General features: G+C 47.0%; 1 protein-coding gene across 3 annotated transcripts in view; it reads left to right on the top strand.

The window, feature by feature from the left end:
• Positions 1-17,676, top strand: part of SFXN5 (sideroflexin 5) — a 126,493-nt gene that overhangs the window by 84,013 nt on the left and 24,804 nt on the right. For 2 of the 3 annotated variants that reach the window (XM_065929536.1, XM_065929535.1), the window contains 2 exons: positions 14,353-14,468; positions 16,428-16,513. In XM_065929536.1, coding sequence (XP_065785608.1) covers positions 14,353-14,468; positions 16,428-16,513 — 202 coding nt within the window. The remainder of the gene's footprint in view (positions 1-14,352; positions 14,469-16,427; positions 16,514-17,676) is intronic. The other variant, XM_065929537.1, reaches the window with a different exon arrangement.

Below are 17,676 nucleotides of genomic sequence, written 5' to 3'. Positions count from 1 at the left end.
GGCCAGTGGGCCTGAGTCAAGCAGAGGGAAGTCCCCCAGTGGTGTGTTCTAGGGCTCTGCCTTCGGTCTTGTCCCCTCACTTATTTTATACCTGCCTTGGTCAGGGGTGGAAATAGCAACTTGGCAATGATTTCATATGAATTCACGGGCAAGGGTGTGTGTGTGCGCTGTCACTCAGGCATGTTAAACTCTTTGAGACCCCATGAATTGTAGCCCACCAGACTCCTCTATCCATGGAATTCTCCAGGCAAGAATACTGGAGTGGGTTGCCATTTCCTCCTCCAGGGGATCTTCTCAACCCAGGATCAAACCCAGGTCTCCTGCATCTCCTGCATTGGCAGGCAGATTCTTTACCACTGAGCCACCTACCAGGATCCAAAAAGATCTCACAAGGTTTGATGTAAGGCTCGCTATTCAAAAAATGCAGCTGCACAAGTGTGGAGGTGCTGAACCTGATTTGATTGGAGTACTTAGGATAACAACTGGGGATTTTGTGGACTGTATGCCTGAGATAGGTCCACCCATGTGATGTGTTGGGTTTCGCTAGTAACTCAGACGGTAAAGCATCTGCCTGCAATGAGGGAGACCCCCCGGGTTCGATCCCTGGGTCGGGAAAGTCCCCTGGAGAAGGAAATGGCAACCCACTCCAGTATGCTTGCCGGGAGAATTCCACGGACAGAGGAGCCTGATGAGCTACAGTCCGTGGGGTCTTAAAGGGCCAGACATGACTGAGTGACCAGCACAGACATGTGGCGTGTGGCTCTGATGGGGCTGCCTGGCTTCAGCTGCATGTTAGAGGCAGCGTGGCCAGAACAAGGGTGTCTCTTTAGTTCTGGATCCCACACGTGCAGAATAGCACTGGGAGTGGAGACAAAAAGAGTAGCAGGATCTTCTGAAAAACTGACAGTCTCCTAGTCAAATGAGCTGCCTGACTCTTAAGATAGAGAAGCACCTGAGTATCAGCCTGGTCCAAACATCTGAGAGAGACACTTTTGTGTGACCAAGTCATCTCTTGTGGGCAGATTGCCTAGGACCTGGCATACTGTAGGCGCTTAGAGAGTGCTTGTTGGACGAGTGACCTTCCAATTCAGGAATCTTCTAATTCCTGAAATCCAGAAGGCAAAGAAGACCAGATGCAGAAGAGGTGGGGAAGCCCAAGACAACGAAGGAGGGGTTATGAATGTGAAAGGAGGGGGCCTGGTTGGTGTGGGCCAGGCGGGGAAAGGGCATTTTGGGGCCCTGAAAACTAGCTGAGATTTATGATTTGATAAATCATAAATTTATTAAATTTAGCTTTAGCTTATGATTAATGGGGGATCATTGAAGAATCTTCAGCTAGGGAGGAGCTGTGATAAAAGGGTGCGTTTCAGAAAATGAATGTGTCAGCAGGAATCTTTTATTAGGAGATCCCAAACTTCAGAGTCAGCCTATACCTAAATTTACAGGCTGATTTTTCAACCCAGAAATTCCCAGTCCTAAGTTAGTGACACTTCAATATGGGTTGTGAAATTCTCCCCAAATTCTCAGGCTATTTAAAAGAAAATATGTGCCCTATAGGGCTTCCCTGGTGGCTCAGTGGTAAAGAATCCACCTGCAATGCAGGAGACAGAAGAAACCCGGGTTTGCTCCCTGGGTTGGGAAGATCCGCTGGAGGAGGGTATGACAACCCACTCCAGTATTCTGGCCTGGAGAACCCCATGGACAGAGGAGGCTGGCAGGCTATAGTCCAGGGGGTCACTAAAAGTCAGACATGACTGAAGCAACTGAGGCATGCATGCATGTACACACACGTGCCACACAGCCCAGCCTCCCAGGCAGAGGGGTATCATGAAATCAAGCAAGTATTAGCGTACACATTCCCATCTGATAACCTCTCCTCCAAAGACAAAGGCTGTGTAGGCTGGTGTGATTCAAGTGTGTGTGTATACATAAGGTAATGATGTATCAATACATACATGTCTGCTTGTAAATACAGAGACCTTGTCTGGCAGGGACATGAGAGTCTGGCTACAGTGGCTGCCTAAGGGGAGGGGAGTAAACTAAAGGTCAGGGGTAGGACGGAGGCTTGCATTTTTTTATTTACCCTTTTTCGTGATTTGGATTGTTTACTGTATGTACTTGTTACCTACAAAATAAGACAGAGAGGAAGTGGAGTCTGGGGAGCTTTGGGCTCAAGTCTCCTGGTTTCCACTAGAGTGTTCTGAGTTTTGTTTTAATAAAAACTGTTCTGTTTTTTTCTGACAATACTTGATTGTTACATAAGTTAAACAATTTCACTTCTCTCCTCAGAGATAAATTTGGTATATATCCCTCCAAATTCAAATAAATATCTCAAAGTACAGGAATCTCTGCCTGTTTATTGTATTTATATACTATTAACATACCAATGTAAATATATATTTAATATAAGTAAGATCATACTGTGTATACTGTTCATAAATCTCTTTTTAACCTCACAATCAATTTTGGATGTCTTTCCATGACAGTCATAAAATTCCAACTTATCCTTTTAATAGTCATAATAATTCATCTGTGGCATTTTTTTTCCATCTGTGGCTTTTTTAAAGGTTGCGATATGTTATTTCAAATACATGGAATATTATAGGAAATAGAGAGTAAAATATTAGATGCACCCAAAGCTTTCTCTGCCCTCTGCCTTTTTAATTCTGTTTTCCTTCTTCTCTCTTGAGGAAGGCTACTGACTTACATCTTCCCCATTTGTGTTTTTATATTGTATTTTATGTGTCTATATCATAAACCAGAAATTGTATTGTTTATATGTTAAGTTTACATAATGTTGTGCTGAACATATCCTTTTAAACTTGCTCTCCATTGTGGTTTTGAGATTTACCCGTGTTAATACATATGCATTCATCTCAGCTTCTAAAGACTAATTGGGAACATCTAAGCTGTTTCCAGTTTCTCACTATTATATGCAGCAATGCACCAGACAGCCTTATACACGTGTCCGTGTGCACACGAGCAGGGGCTTCTGCAGGCCAGAGCTTTTCAAACAACCAACTAGGGAGTTTTAAAAAGAGATGCAGACATCTGGGTCCTACCTCTGATTTGGTTTCAGTTGTGCAGCCAGTACTGAGAGTCAGCAGTCAAGGGTCAGTTCACAGAAGTGGAATGATCACGTCAGAGGTAATGCCCATCTCTCAGTTCAGTTCAGTTCAGTCACTCAGTTGTGTCCAACTCTTTGCGACCCTAGGGACTGCAGCACGCCAGGTTTCCCTGTCCATCACCAACTCACGGAACTTGCTCAAACTCATGTTCATTGAGTCGGTGATGCCATCCAACCATCTCATCCTCTGTCATCCTCTTCTCCTCCTGCCTTCAATCTTTCCCAGCATCAGGGTCTTTCCCAATGAGTCAGTTCTTCACATCGGATGGCCAAAGTATTGGAGTTTCAGCTTTAGCATCAGTCGTTCCAAAGAATATTCAGGACTGATCTTTAGGATTGACTGGTTTGATCTCCTTGCAGTCCAAGGGACTCTCAAGAATCTTCTCCAACACCACAGTTCAAAAGCATCAATTCTTTGGCTTTCAGCTTTTTTTATAGTCCAGCTCTCACATCCATACATGACTACTGGAAAAACCATAGCTTTGACTAGATGAACCTTTGTTGGCAAAGTAATGTCTCTGCTTTTTAATATGCTTCTAGGTTGGTCACAGAAAACTAGCCAAGCTGATCACATGGACTACAGCCTTGTCTAAATCAATGAAACTAAGCCATGCTGTATAGGGCCACCCAAGACGGATGGGTCATGGTGGAGAATTCTGACAAAACGTGATCCACTGGAGAAGGGAATGACAAGCCACTTCAGTGTTCTTGCCTTGAGAACCCCATGAACAGTATGAAAAGGCAAAAAGATAGGACAATGAAAGAACTCCCCAGGTAGGTAGGTGCCCAATATGCTACTGGAGACCAGTGGAGAAATAACTCCAGAAAGAATGAAGGGATGGAGCCAAAACAAAAAGAATACCCAGTTGTGGATGGGACTGGTGATAGAAGCAAAGTCCGATTCTGTAAAAAGCAATATTGCATAGGAACCCAGAATGTTAGGTTCATGAATCAAGGCAAATTGGAAGTGGTCAAACAGGAGATGGCAAGAGTGAACATCGACATTCTAGGAGTCAGCGAACTAAATGGACTGGAATGGGTGAATTTAACTCAGATTACCATTATATCTACTACTGTCGGCAGGAATCCCTTAAAAGAAATGGAGTAGCCATCATAGTCAACAAGAGAGTCCAAAATGCAGTACTTGGATGCAATCTCAAAAATGACGGAATGATCTCTGTTCATTTCCAAGGTAAGCCATTCAGTATCACGGTAATCCAAGTCTATGCCCTAACCAGTAATGCTGAAGAAGTTGAAGTTGAACGATTCTATGAAGACCTACAAGACCTCCTAGAACTAACACCCAATGTCCTTTTCATTATAGGGGACTGGGATGCAAAAGTAGGAAGTCAAGAAATACCTGGAGTAACAGGCAAATTTGGCCTTGGAGTACAGAATGAAGCAGGGCAAAGGCTAATAGAGTTTTGCCAAGAGAACGCACTGGTCATAGCAAATACCCTCTTCCAACAACACTGTGTAGACAAGACATGTGTAGATACATGTGTATCTACATGTGTATGTTGTGTACATACAACAACATGTGTAGAGGAGACTTTACACATGGACATTACCAGATGGTCAACACCGAAATCAGATTGATTATATTCTTTGCAGCCAAAGATGGAGAAGCTCTATATAGTCAGCAAAAATAAGACCGGGAGCTGATTGTGGCTCAGATCATGAAATCCTTACTGCCAAATTCAGACTTAAATTGAAGAAAACAGGGAAAACCACTAGACCATTCAGGTATGACCTAAATAAAATCCCTTATGATTATACAGTGGAAGTGACAAATAGATTTAAGGGACTAGATCTGACAGACAGAGTGCCTGATGAACTATGGACGGAGGTTCGTGACACTGTACAGGAGACAGGGGTCAAGACCATCCCCAATAAAAAGAAATGCAAAAAAGCAAAATGGCTGTCTGAGGAGGTCCTACAAATAGCTGTGAAAAGAAGAAAAGTGAAAAACAAAGGAGAGAAGGAAAGATATACCCATTTGAATGCAGAGTTCCAAAGAATAGCAAGGAGAGATAAGAAAGCCTTCCTCAGTGATCACTGCAAAGAAATAGAGGAAAATAAGAGAATGGAAAACACTAGAGATCTCTTCAAGAAAATTAGAGATACCAAGGGAACATTCCATGCAAAGATGGGCACAATAAAGGACAGAAATGGTATAGACCTAACAGATGCAGAAGATATTAAGAAGAGATGTCAGGAATACACAGGAGAACTGTACCAAAAAGATCTTCATGACCCAGATAATCACAATGGTGTGATCACTCACCTAGAGCCAGACATTCTGAAATGTGAAATCAAGTGGGCCTTAGGAAGCACCACTACGAACAAAGCTAGTGGAGGTGATGGAATTCCAGTTGAGCTATTTCAAATCCTAAAAGTTGATGCTGTGAAAGTGCTGCAATCAATATGCCAGCAAATTTAGAAAACTCAGCAATGGCCACAGGACTGGAAAAGGTGTTTTCATTCCAATCCCCAAAAAAGGCAATGCCAAAGAATGCTCAAACTACTGCACAATTGCACTCATCTCACATGCTAGCAAAGTAATGTTCAAGATTCTCCAAGCCAAGCTTAAGCAATACATGAACCGTGAACTTCCAGATGTTCAAGCTGGTTTTAGAAAAGGCAGAGGAAACAGAGATCAAATTGCCAACATCCGTTGGATCATTGAAAAGCAAGAGAGTTTCAGAAAAATATCTTTTTCTGCTTTATTGACTATGCCAAAGCCTTTGACTGTGTGGATCACAATAAACTGTGGAAAATTCTGAAAAACATGGAAATACCAGACCACCTGACCTGCCTCTTAAGAAATCTGTATGCAAGTCAGGAAGCAACAGTTAGAACTGGACACGGAACAACAGATTGGTTCCAAATCAGGAAAGGAGTGCGTCAAGGCTGTATATTGTCACCCTGCTTATTTAACTTAGATACATCATGAGAAACGCTGGGCTGGATGAAGCACAAGCTGGAATCAAGTTTGCTGGGAAATATATCAATAACCTCAGATATGCAGAAGACACCATCCTTATGGCAGAAAGTGAAGAGGAACTAAAAAGCCTATTGATGAAAGTGAAAGAGGAGAGTGAAAAAGTTGGCTTAAAACTCAACATTCAGAAAACTAAGACCATGGCATCTGGTCCCATCATTTCATGGGAAATAGATGGGGAAACAGTAGAAACAGTGGCTGACTATTTTTTTGGGCTCCAAAATCACTGCAGTTGGTGACTGCAGCCATGAAATTAAAAGATGCATACTCCTTGGAAGGAAAGTTATGACCAACCTAGACAGCATATTAAAAAGCAGAGACATTACTTTGCCATCAAAGGTCCATCTAGTCAAGGCTATGGTTTTTCCAGTAGTCTTGTATGGATGTGGGAGTTGGACTATAAAGAAAGCTAAGCACAGAAGAATTGATGCTTTTGAACTGTGGTGTTGGAGAAGACTCTTGAGAGTCCCTTGGACTGCAAGGAGATCCAACCTGTCCATCCTAAAGGAGATCAGTCCTGGGTATTCATTGGAAGGACTGATGCTGAAGCTGAAACTCCATACATTGGCCACCTGATGCGAAGAGCTGACTCATTTGAAAAGACCCTGATGCTGGGAAAGGTTGAAGGCAGGAGGAGAAGGGGACGACAGAGGATGAGATGGCTGGATGGCATCACCAACTCGATGGACATGAGTTTGGGTAAACTCCGGGAGTTGGTGATGGACAGGGAGGTCTGGCGTGCTGTGGTCCATGGGGTTGCAGAGTTGGACTCCATTGAGTGACTGAACTGTACTGAACTAGGTTGGTCATATCTTTTCTTCCAAGGAGCAAGCCTATCTCCATCTGCACCAAATGCGCAGACTGGCTTTTACTCTGCCTGCAAGGGTGATTTTTGTTTCCCTACATCTTCTTCAACAATTTTATCAATTTTTATCAATTTTTAAATTTATCAATTTTTAAAACAAAATTATATCCATCTGAAATGGATCTTTCTCATTTTAATTTGCACTTTCCAATTCCCAGTATGGTTGAGAATCTTTTCTTAACTTCACTGGGCATTTGGGTTTCCAAATAAAAGAGAGAGAAGGAGATTTCTTTTCATTTATTGTTCAGTTGCTAAGTCTTGTCTGTTCTTTGTGATCCCATGGACTGCAGCATGCCAGGCTCCCCTGTCCTTCACTGTCTCCCAGAGTTTGCTCAAATTCATGTCCTTTGAGTTGGTGATGCTACCTAACCATCTCATCCTCTGCCACCCCTTCCTCCTTTTGCCTCAATATTTCCCAACATCAGGGTCTTTTCCAATGAGTCAGCTTGTCATATGAGGTGTCCACAGTACTGGAGCTTCAGCTTGAGCATCAGTCCTTCCAATGAATATTAAGGGTGAATTTCCTTTAGGACTGACTGGTTTGATCTCCTTGCAGTCTAACAAATTCCAGACAGATTGAAGACCTAAATGTGTACAGTAAAATGTTAAAGCTTCTAGAAGGAAATGTAGATGCACATTTTTGGAGTAGGGATAGAGTTTCTTGGTGATCCGAAAAGTATATACCAGAGAGGAAAGGATTGCTTATTTGACAACATATATGACGATATATTGTATGTTAAAGGGCTTCCCAGGTGGTGTAGTGGTAAAGAGTCTGCCTGCTAGTGCAGGAGACACAGAAACATAGATTTGACCCCTGGATCAGGAAGATCCCCTGGAATAGGAAATGACAAACCACTGCAGTATTCTTGCCTGGGAAATTCCATGGACAGAGGAACCAGGTGGGCTATAGTCCATGGGGTCAAAAAGAGTCAGACACGACTGAGCGACCGAGCATACACAAATACTTATGTGTGTTAAACTGTATACAGAAGACACCATCAACAAAGAGAAAACAAGCCCAAGCTATTTGTAAACCATTAACCCAATGAGTCAAGCTCCCTTATTTTTTGCTTACACCCAAAGATGAAGAACTCTTGCAGGTTAATTTTTTTCTTAGATTCAAAAATCAGTCTTTGATGATTAGTAAGTTCACATTCATTGAATTTTAAAATATTTTAAAACATTTCTTTTATGAATTTTTACTTAAATATTTTTCAGTGATTTTGATCATTGTATTTTTCTCTGTAATTTTTATCTTATATTGGAATATGGTTGATGGACAATGTTATGTTAGTTTCAGATATACACCATAGCGATTCAGTTATATATATACATGTATCTGTTCGTTTTCTAGTTCTTTTCCCATTTAGGTTATTACAGAATATTGGGTGGAGTTCCCTGTGCCATATAGTAGGTCCTTGCTGGTCATCTATTTTAAATATTACTAGCGCGTATATGTAAATCCCGGACTCCAAATCTGTTCTCCCCCCACCGTTCCCCCACCCTTCCCCCACCCCGGTAACCTAAAGTTCATTCTTTGAGTCTGTTAATCACTGTATCTTTTTCTTAATAATTGTTAAAGCTCTTTATGTATTTTATGATCATTTTTGGCTGTAAGTAACAGAAACCCTGAACTCAAACCGGCTTAAATAGTAATGATTACATTACAGAGGTCAAGTCTCCCTTCAGGCATCAAGGCCATTCTATCTTTGCTCTGCCAGGGACTTCATCTTCAGGTTTACTCCCTTCATGGTTGTGAGATGGCAACCACAATTCCAAACTTCATATCCAAACCCACCACTGTCCAGAGGACAGGAGGTTCTGCTGACCACCACCTCTTTTTTAGTGGGAGGAGGACTTTCCCAAAAGTCCTGCAGACACCCCTCATTGTCTAAGTCGGTCACACATCCCATCCTGGATCAAGGGAAGGATATTACACTTAGTTATGGGGAGTCAGTCACCATGACCCCCCATCGACCCTTCATATCAGTAGCCCTTTGTCGTATATAATAAATATATTTTAAAGCTTCCCATTTCTTGTAATATGGTTCATAAATAGGTATCAAATGCCATGTTTCTTAATCCTAAGATACCTTTGTTGTGAGGCATTAATGTAACAACCTTTCCGAAGAGGAGAGGACTATATTTCATTTGAAGGAATAAATAAGCATATACTGCACATTCAATGCAAATCACTTTTTCAATATCACAGAGTCTGAATCTCAACCTTTTTCACATTTTACAATTCTGTTTTGGGCATTGATTGTTAAATACAGCATCGTGACCACCACTGCTTTTTGTCATCTCTGGCTCTCTACTCTTGACCCTTTTTAGTCCCTTTTAAATTGACAGGATAATTTCAAAACTCATAAAAGATTATTGAGTTCTTTTTTCGTCTCCTGCTTTATTATACTTGTGGTTTCATTTTATTCTTTACTTGAGGGAAAAAAATATTTTTAAAGTTAATCAGCTTCTTTAGGAAGTTTTTGAAACAGATGCCTAAGTATAGGTCACATCAACCCCTGCTGGGGTTTGAAATTTTTCTGATCTACTTCAAGAAGTTTGGCATTTCCTTTTCAACTTTTAGATAAGAAAAGCCTGGTTACATTCTCTTTGCAAAAATGCAAACAGTCTAGGTAAATTTAGGGTAAAATAGTGGAAGTCCTTCAATAATCCCTAATTTTCAAATTTGTTTCTCTTCCCCAAGAGGATCACTTGGCGCGGTGTGACCCTTCCAGAACGTTATCCAGGGATTTGTGTGGACACATGTGTGTACCAGTTGTGAGGTTTACGTTCAGCAAACCATCCTGTACATACTCAGTAAGTTTGTTCACATAAGTTTGCTCTGGCGATCTTCCCATGTGAGTTCCCTAATGGTGGACATTTAGGTTGTTTCTAATTATTTGCTGTTACAAACAGTGCTATAATTAACTTCCTTGTAAATGTCTCTTTGTGCATATGGGCAAGCATTTCTTTAGGGTAGCTATCTATGGTTTGGCAATTTCTGCTGCCTTTAATTGCATTGCCTGGTATCTGGCAGACGATCTTCTGCATGTACAATAACTTTTCATGTCCATGCTCTATTATAGTGTAAGTTTTAAAAAGATGTTTTAGGCAACAATTAGGAATCTAAGTTTAAGTTCAAATTCTGTGTGGATTGCTGTGGGCAGCTGAGGTGACACTTGTATGAATAGATGCCTCTACTCGTGGCTCAGGTCGCCCATGCACAGGCAGTTGTGATGAAGAGCAAGTAAGGTCTCCCCTGCCACACGGCACATTGTGACTTTTGTACTGTTAAAATATGAGTGAATGCTTCTTAGAACAGAGGAGTTACGGTGCTTGATTTTCCCAGATAAATAGCCCATTGCTCCACCCCATATTTTGAATGGCCCTTGCCCTGTGAGGTGATACAACCACATTTACAGAAATTCCTTTCCCCTACAGCTGGGAGTGTTTCGGGACTATTAACTCCATTGATCGATGCCTCTGTTCCCGTGCTAGTTCAAGGGGCAAGCCCCCCTGTAGTCTTCTTTTTGAGAACCTTCTTGCACATTTCTCTTTCTGTCTGCTGCTCTTTCTTCCTCCCCACGCTGTCCTTTTCACACGGGCACTTCATTAGCTGTTCACAATCTGCATGATTTTGCATCATGGTGCGTCTGATGTGAGAACATCTGCGGTAGTCAAGAGCATATTTTCCTCAGGCCTTGACACTGAGCTCGCCATCAGCATGGAGCAGTCTCTCTCGCTTTCTCTCCCTCTCTTTCTCTCTCATCAACTGACATCTCCCAGTATCGCTGCTCCAACATCAGTTATGCCTGAGTCTTGAATGGTGTCAATCTGAGTTGAAAATGTGCCAGCTTTCTTAACATTATCACTAACAGACTGCTTAATTAACCTGCTGATACTATCAATAATGGATCTTGCTGGTATGCTAGGAAGAAGACCCATAGCCCACGGCTGGTCTCTCTTTCTCTTTTCATTTCTTTAGTCTCTCAGTGACAGTACTGCTGGAGCTGAACTTTTCAGGAGTAGGGTAAGAGCGATCTGGGAGGGTTTGAAAGGAATCCAGTAGAACTTAAAGCTCTGGAAGAGATAGATTATGGAATCACTGAAACAGGCTGGCATTCTCATTGCTCAGAGGTAGGGATGGCTAGTAACCGGTGCATACAGCAAGCGCTCAATAAATGGCAAACCACTGTACAGAGTTGACAGAAGAGATTACAGGGCCTGTGCTGAGTTGACAGTAAGAAAGTGGGTGTTCGCTGGGAGGAGCCTGGGGTTGCCATCATTCTGAGGTGGCTTTCAGGGATTTCTCTGCCTCTTTCCCATCTTGCAGCTTAGATGAGAGGGGGACATTGTCATTCTCAAAAGGGTCTAGGCAGGGAGGGAGGGTGGGCTTTCACTTCCTTTTATGCTCTGTCTTTCATCTCAAGTGGTTTTGTGTTTGGACCAATGGCCTGCTCTATCCTTCTGAGGCCACATCACATATTCAGAAATTTCAGAAAGCAGGTGCGATGCCACCACAGCCTGGGGCAACCCCATCAGCTCCCAAACCATGATCTCATACACACGTGCACACACACACAGTTGGACATGACATGTTTCAGCTGTCCCTGGCTTCCCCCTACCTGGACAAGCCTGTAAACTCAGCCAGCACCCAGAAATTCATGGACACACTAAATGCAGCCCCATTTTTATACTTGGGAGGCCTGCAGGGAGCAGAGTTCACAGAGTGAGTTTAAGCAGCTGCTCCTCCCCTGAGCCACATTCCTGTGGCCTTGCCTTTCCTGGAATGGTGGTGGTGATGGTGGTAGAATGTATTCTCAGAGGGCAGAGATTAATGCCTTTCAGGGCAGAAAACTCCAATATTATCTCCAAAGGTTTTCTTGGGTCTCCTGGTACTTAAGGGCCTGGCTGTCCCAGGGGTGTGATAGGTGCAGTACCTCCCTGCCACCACTAGAGGGCGAGTCACTAACTCGGGCCAGGTGCCCCTACCCAAGGCCTCGCTGGGGGCCCTTCTGGACTCTAAGTCCTAGGGGGGCCTGGGGCTATCAGGAGCTCACCTCTAAGGGTGAGGAGCAGGAGATGAAGAGCCAGGCGTGGAACCCAAGGCCGACTGGCCTGAAACCCAGGCTCCCATCCTCTCCTCCTTTACCTCAGATTCACCTGACTGACTCTTGGTCTCTGGGTGTGTATAAGACAAGGGCTTTTCAGCGTCAACTCTGCTGACATGCTGGGCCGGATCGTTCTTTGCTGCGGGGCCTGTCCTGTGCATTGTAGGATGTTTAGTCTCTGGTCTCTACCCAGAGATGCCAGTAACAACCCCCGCCCCCCAGGTCGTGATCATCAAAAATGTCTCCAACGTTGCCAAATGCCTCACAAGACCAGCCCCGGTTGAGAGCCCCTGTTTAAGACGGGAGAGCGTGGCTGCTGTGGAGACAGCAGGGACTGATGCCGACGAGGTCTGCCCAGGGCTCCCACTGACTGTGTGTCGTGTGGAAACACGAGAGCTACTCGGAGACGGCATATGTGCTGTAAATGCGCTTCGAAACTGTACTGGGTCTCCTGCTTTTCTTCTCCAAAGGCTGCAGCGTACCTCGGTCTTCCCCTCTGTTTATTCCACCTCCCCGCTTTACTGAAACAGGAGACTGAGGCTCCGAGACCCTCAGGGCCTCGAGCGGCCCCTCACCTGCAGGGCCCTGTCCCCTAACTGCAAGCGCCCTGGCCCGCTCCACTCCCTAGCATTGGCTTGGGCACCAGGAGCATCTGCGGTCCTCCTCCGACTCCACCTGCCCACTAGGCCCTGCCGCCCTCCAGTTCCCCAAACCCTGGCGCCCCCCCTCACTGGAGGGAGTGAGGAAGCAGCAGGTGTTGATGCTAATCAGCGTTCACAGCCCAGAACTGCAGTCGCTCCCAGGCTCACACACTCCCCAAAATTAAACACTCATTATACAAAATTAATTGACATTAATTAGCAAAAATTAAAACTTTAAACACAGCAAGGCGCTTTTGGGGGAGGAGTGAAGCAGGCGGGCTCCACATTTGTCACCCCCACACTGCCCACCCTCCCACCACCCCCAAATCCCCCCGCTTCCATCCTGGAGCAGGACCAGAGTTCAGGCGAGGTCAGCACCCACACCCGGCCCTGGGCCCAGGCCCAGCCATGTGAATCCCAGGGGAGAGGAGCCAACTGATGGGCGGCCCCCCCAAATTTGGACACACTCTGCCGAAGTAAGGAGCCAGGAGCCCTCCCCTCAGCCCAGGTCCCCATGATCTCAGCTGAGATGGGGAGGCATGGCCAAAGGAGGAAACCCAAGCATCTGAATCAAGAATGTAGAAGGCATGCCTTTAGCCGCCACCCCAAACTCTTCCATCTCCTGGGTACCCAGAGGATGGGGCACTAGCCTTTCGGCTCTGTCCAACTTTGCTGTGTGACCTCAGATAAGTCACCCCCCTCTCTGAGCCTCAATCTTCCATCCATATGATGAGGGGGAGGCGCTGGGTGAGCACTGAGGTTCCTGCCTGCTCTGGCACCTGCTGTCAGGGAAGCAAATCTCTGGGAGCTTGATTCACTCTGAGGAGCGAGGGGCTAAGTGTGGGGGGCAGCTGGCATTTTAAGAGGATGCCCAGAAAGGCAGCCAAGGGGCTGAGTAGCTGATGGCGAAGCATCCGGCACCAGTGGGGGTTGACCTCCTGGATGGGCATCCACTTCGCCTGCCGGTGGGGCCTGCCCCTGAGGAGAGGAAAGCAGTGTCCTGGATAACTGGCTGCTCTCTGAGCCCTGAACAGTTTCCCCTTCCCCCCTCACACGGGTTATTTATTCTCCACCTTTGCTTTCCAGGTTCCCAAGGGCCCCACATCCTTCACCAGGCTGATAGGCAGCAGGTCACGCCTTCGCCCACTGTTGGAGCGGTGCTGTGCTTAGTCACTCGGTCGTGTCTGACTCTTTGTGACCCCGTGGACTGTAGCCCACCAGGCTCTTTTGTCCATGGGAATTCTCCCAGGCAAGAATACTGGAGTGGGTTGCCATGCCCTCCTACAGGGGATCTTCCCAACCCAGATATCGAACCCAGGTCTCCCTCCTTGCAGGCGGATTCTTTACCATCTGAGCCATCAGGGAAGCCTATGAATACTGGAGTGGGCACCCAGAGGATCTTCTCCAGGAGATCTTCCCAACCCAGGAATGGAACCGGGGTCTCCTGCATTGCAGGCGAACTCTTTACCAGCTGAGCTACCAGGGAAGACTCGGCATTTATTCAGAAGCTTCGTTGCCTGGTGTGGGTGGAGCCCAGTGGTCTTCTCCACAGGGTAGAATGCCACCTCCCCCCTCACTCCTGCTCCCTTCTCTCTCTCCAGCCAGCGCCAATATCTGCAACGTGGTCCTGATGCGGTACGGGGAGCTGGAGGAGGGAATTGATGTCTTGGACGGTGACGGCAACCTCGTGGGCTCCTCCAAGATCGCCGCCAGACATGTGGGTCATCTAGGGGCTCAGGGGGCTGGTGGGGAGGCTCTGATTAGTTTTCCCTTGACGTGTTCATTCCCCAGGGGTTTTTGTCCACTGTGCCCTTGCCCTTCCTCTTGAGCTCGTCTCCCTGCCCCACCCCAACTCCCGTCCGTATGAACCACAGGCCTCAAGTCTGGCCCCAGCCAGCCCTGCACCTTGGACACCCTTGCTTCTCTGCAGCAACCTCTTCACCCCTGGGAAACATCCCCATCTCTTATCCCAGCCCCTTAGGACCTGCTTTCTCTGACCTGTTAATTGGTGAGGGCAGAGGAGACCTCCCCCCTGGAGCTTGCTTTCCCTTCCCCAGGACCTAGAGCCCTGCTCCCGGGGCCTTCATATCCCCCTGGGTGAGAAGAGGACAGGTGGAAGTGGATGATTTGTGGTTCTGTGCTAACAGGCACTTCTGCAGGTGATACGTCACCAGGGAGTGAGTGTGGCCAAGGTGAAGGGATTTCAGGCTTACAGGAAGCCATGGGGATGGTTTGGGGAAGAGTATTTTGTTTCAAGAGGCCCTCTTTCACTTCTTTCACTTTTCACCAGCCTCACCCACTCTAGCAATTAGAATTTTTTAAAAAATTCCAGTCTGTGTATATATCTCCCTGTGCTTTCCGGCCTTCATCCTAATGGCGACTAGTGTCATGTCCTGCCCTAGCCTCCAACTGCTGGGTCCCCTCTGCTCCAGCCCCTCTCCCTAAGCCCCTCTCCCTCATCAGCTCACGTGGAGCCCCCACCACGCTCTGTCAGCGAGGCTGTCTCCATAAGCCTCTGACCCCACTGGGAAAGTAAGTGTCCGTGCAAGGCTTGTGAGGGGCAAGGAGCTCGAGGGTGCTGGTGTCCACACCACATCCTCTGCTTCCTGCACAGGCTCTGGGCACCCCCCACATCCTTACACCTGTTCAGGAGACTGGAGGGACCCTCTCCCAGGCCTTCCTGCAGCTGATGATGAAGAACCCAGGTTCCTGGGAGAAATATTCAGCCCCTGGACCATCATCAGAGGGGATTTAGCCTCAACTTCCTACCTGACCCTAACCTCCTATCCAGCCCTATAATCTTTCCTGACTTCCTGAGAGGGTGGCCAACCATGACAGCTCCTCCACATGGTCCAAACAGCAGGGAACCCCAACTCTTCTGCAGCCCTGGGCTTCCTTTGCCCTGACTCTGCCGGCCCCTTGCTATTCTGGAGAAAGACTCCAGGGACCCACGTGTTACAAGCATTCCCTGAGCCTTCTCTGAGAACCAGGAGCCTGCATCCCAGTGATCATCAGGATGCAGAGATGCCACTGAGCTATGCCTCGACAGCCGCCACTGCCTGGGGATCCTGAGGGAACCCCTGAGCCAGGCCCCAGGCAGACCCCTCATGGGGACTGCAGACACTCAGCAGAAGCCTTTCCCACTACAAAGTTGACCTCTTGTCACTAAGACAGACTCTCCTCCAGAGCCAGGAGATGCAGCGCCAGCACACCTTTGTCTTTAAGGGCCAAAAAGAGAAAGTCAGTCCCAGAATCTCTGTTCTCACTGGGCGCAAGGAACGGCAGGCAGCTCAGCGGGTCCCAGCTGTTTGCTCTGGTCCTTCCAGCGCCTGCGTTGTTTCTGAGCACCTTGCATTCTCCAGGTGCTTCCTCTCAGCTGCGGCACCCCCCCCCCAACTCGGGCACCTCCCTGGGCCTGGGTGCAGGCCCCTTCCTGGGGCTGCCTCTGTGTTGCCACCCCTCCCCCACACGTGGCAGGTGATGGGAATCTGTGATGGGGAGAGCTTTTTTCTGTTATCAGGAATACAGCTTCGCGAGAAATTCCATGAATTATTCCGTTCAGCCAGATGTGCTTAGCAGTAATACACACACCTAGGGGCTCAGGGCGGACTTTGCTGCCAGGCAGCTGTCCCGCCCCCAGAGGCCCCTGCTCACCAAGCCTCTGCTTGCCCCTCAGGCCCTGCTGGAGACAGCGCTGACACGAGTGGTCCTCCCCATGCCCATCCTGGTGCTACCCCCGATCGTCATGTCCATGCTGGAGAAGTGAGTGGGGCCAGGATGGCGGCCATCGTGGGGAGGGGTGGGGAGGGGGCCCTGCTGGCCCAAGGGAAGGGCCCTGGATTGTTCTGACTCTCCTTGAAAGGACTGCTGGAATCATCTTGTGAGAATTAATGGACTGTCCCTGCTCAGGACCCTGTGCTAGGAGCTGGGAGGGAGGTCCTGATGCACAAGGCGGGGCTGGCGGTTCTTAGGGGTGTGTGTGTGTGTGTGTGTGTGTGTGTGTGTGTGTGTGTTCTACTAGTGCACAGCACAGGACCAGGGGTAGAGAGAGTGTCTGAGGACTGCGGCGGGAAGACTCGACTTGGGCCCAGCATACCCCTTTCAAGCATCTGCAGTGAGGCAAGTCTCCACCTCACTATGCCTCAGTTCCTCCGTTTATAAAAATAACAGTATTAACCTTCGTGCCACCCTCAGAGGGATGTTCTGGGAATATATTTGTCTTGTTTCTAAAGAGAAAGTCAGGAGTCATGATTGTGTCTCTAAAAGAGATATCTGCTTTTGCTTAATATACTTATTATAAAATATTCATGTTGTGTTATGGTAGTTGGTTCCTTTTAATTGACAAGTGGTATCCCATTGTAAGGGCTTCCCTGGTAAAGAATCCACCTGCAGTGCAGGAGACCCAGTTTGATTCCTGGGTCAGAAAGATCCCTGGAGAAGGGATAGGCTACCCATTCCAGTATTCTTGGGCTTCCCTGGCGGCTCAGACAGTAAAGAATCCACCTGCAAGGAGGGAGACCTGAGTTCGATCCCTGGGTTGGGAAGATCCCCTGGAGAAGGGAAAGGCAACCCACTCCAGTATTCTGGCCTGGAGAATCCCCATAAACCAGAGAAATCTGGCAGGCCACAGCCCATGGGGTCACAGAGTCAGACTCTACTGGGCGACGAAGCACAACACAGCACAAAGGAGATACAAGAATAAGAACAGTGATGGAATGATTCTATTAATTAATGAGGGTAAAACTGAATGATGAAGACGGGGATGCTGCTGGGAGGAGAGGCTGAGGGGAGGAGGGAAGAAGCAGGCAGATCCCTGAAGATGAGGGCAGTATAGGAGGATGGCAAGGAGCAGGGGATGGTTCTAGGTGCAGGAAGATAAGCAAAGGCCTGGGTCTGGTGCAGGTAAAAGTGAAGAGGTGATTACT

The sequence above is a fragment of the Muntiacus reevesi genome, chromosome 3 (genome assembly GCF_963930625.1).
Source record: "Muntiacus reevesi chromosome 3, mMunRee1.1, whole genome shotgun sequence".
Lineage (NCBI taxonomy): Eukaryota > Metazoa > Chordata > Mammalia > Artiodactyla > Cervidae > Muntiacus > Muntiacus reevesi.
Note: the sequence above shows the minus strand (reverse complement) of the source record. Positions and strands in the feature narration are given on the sequence as shown.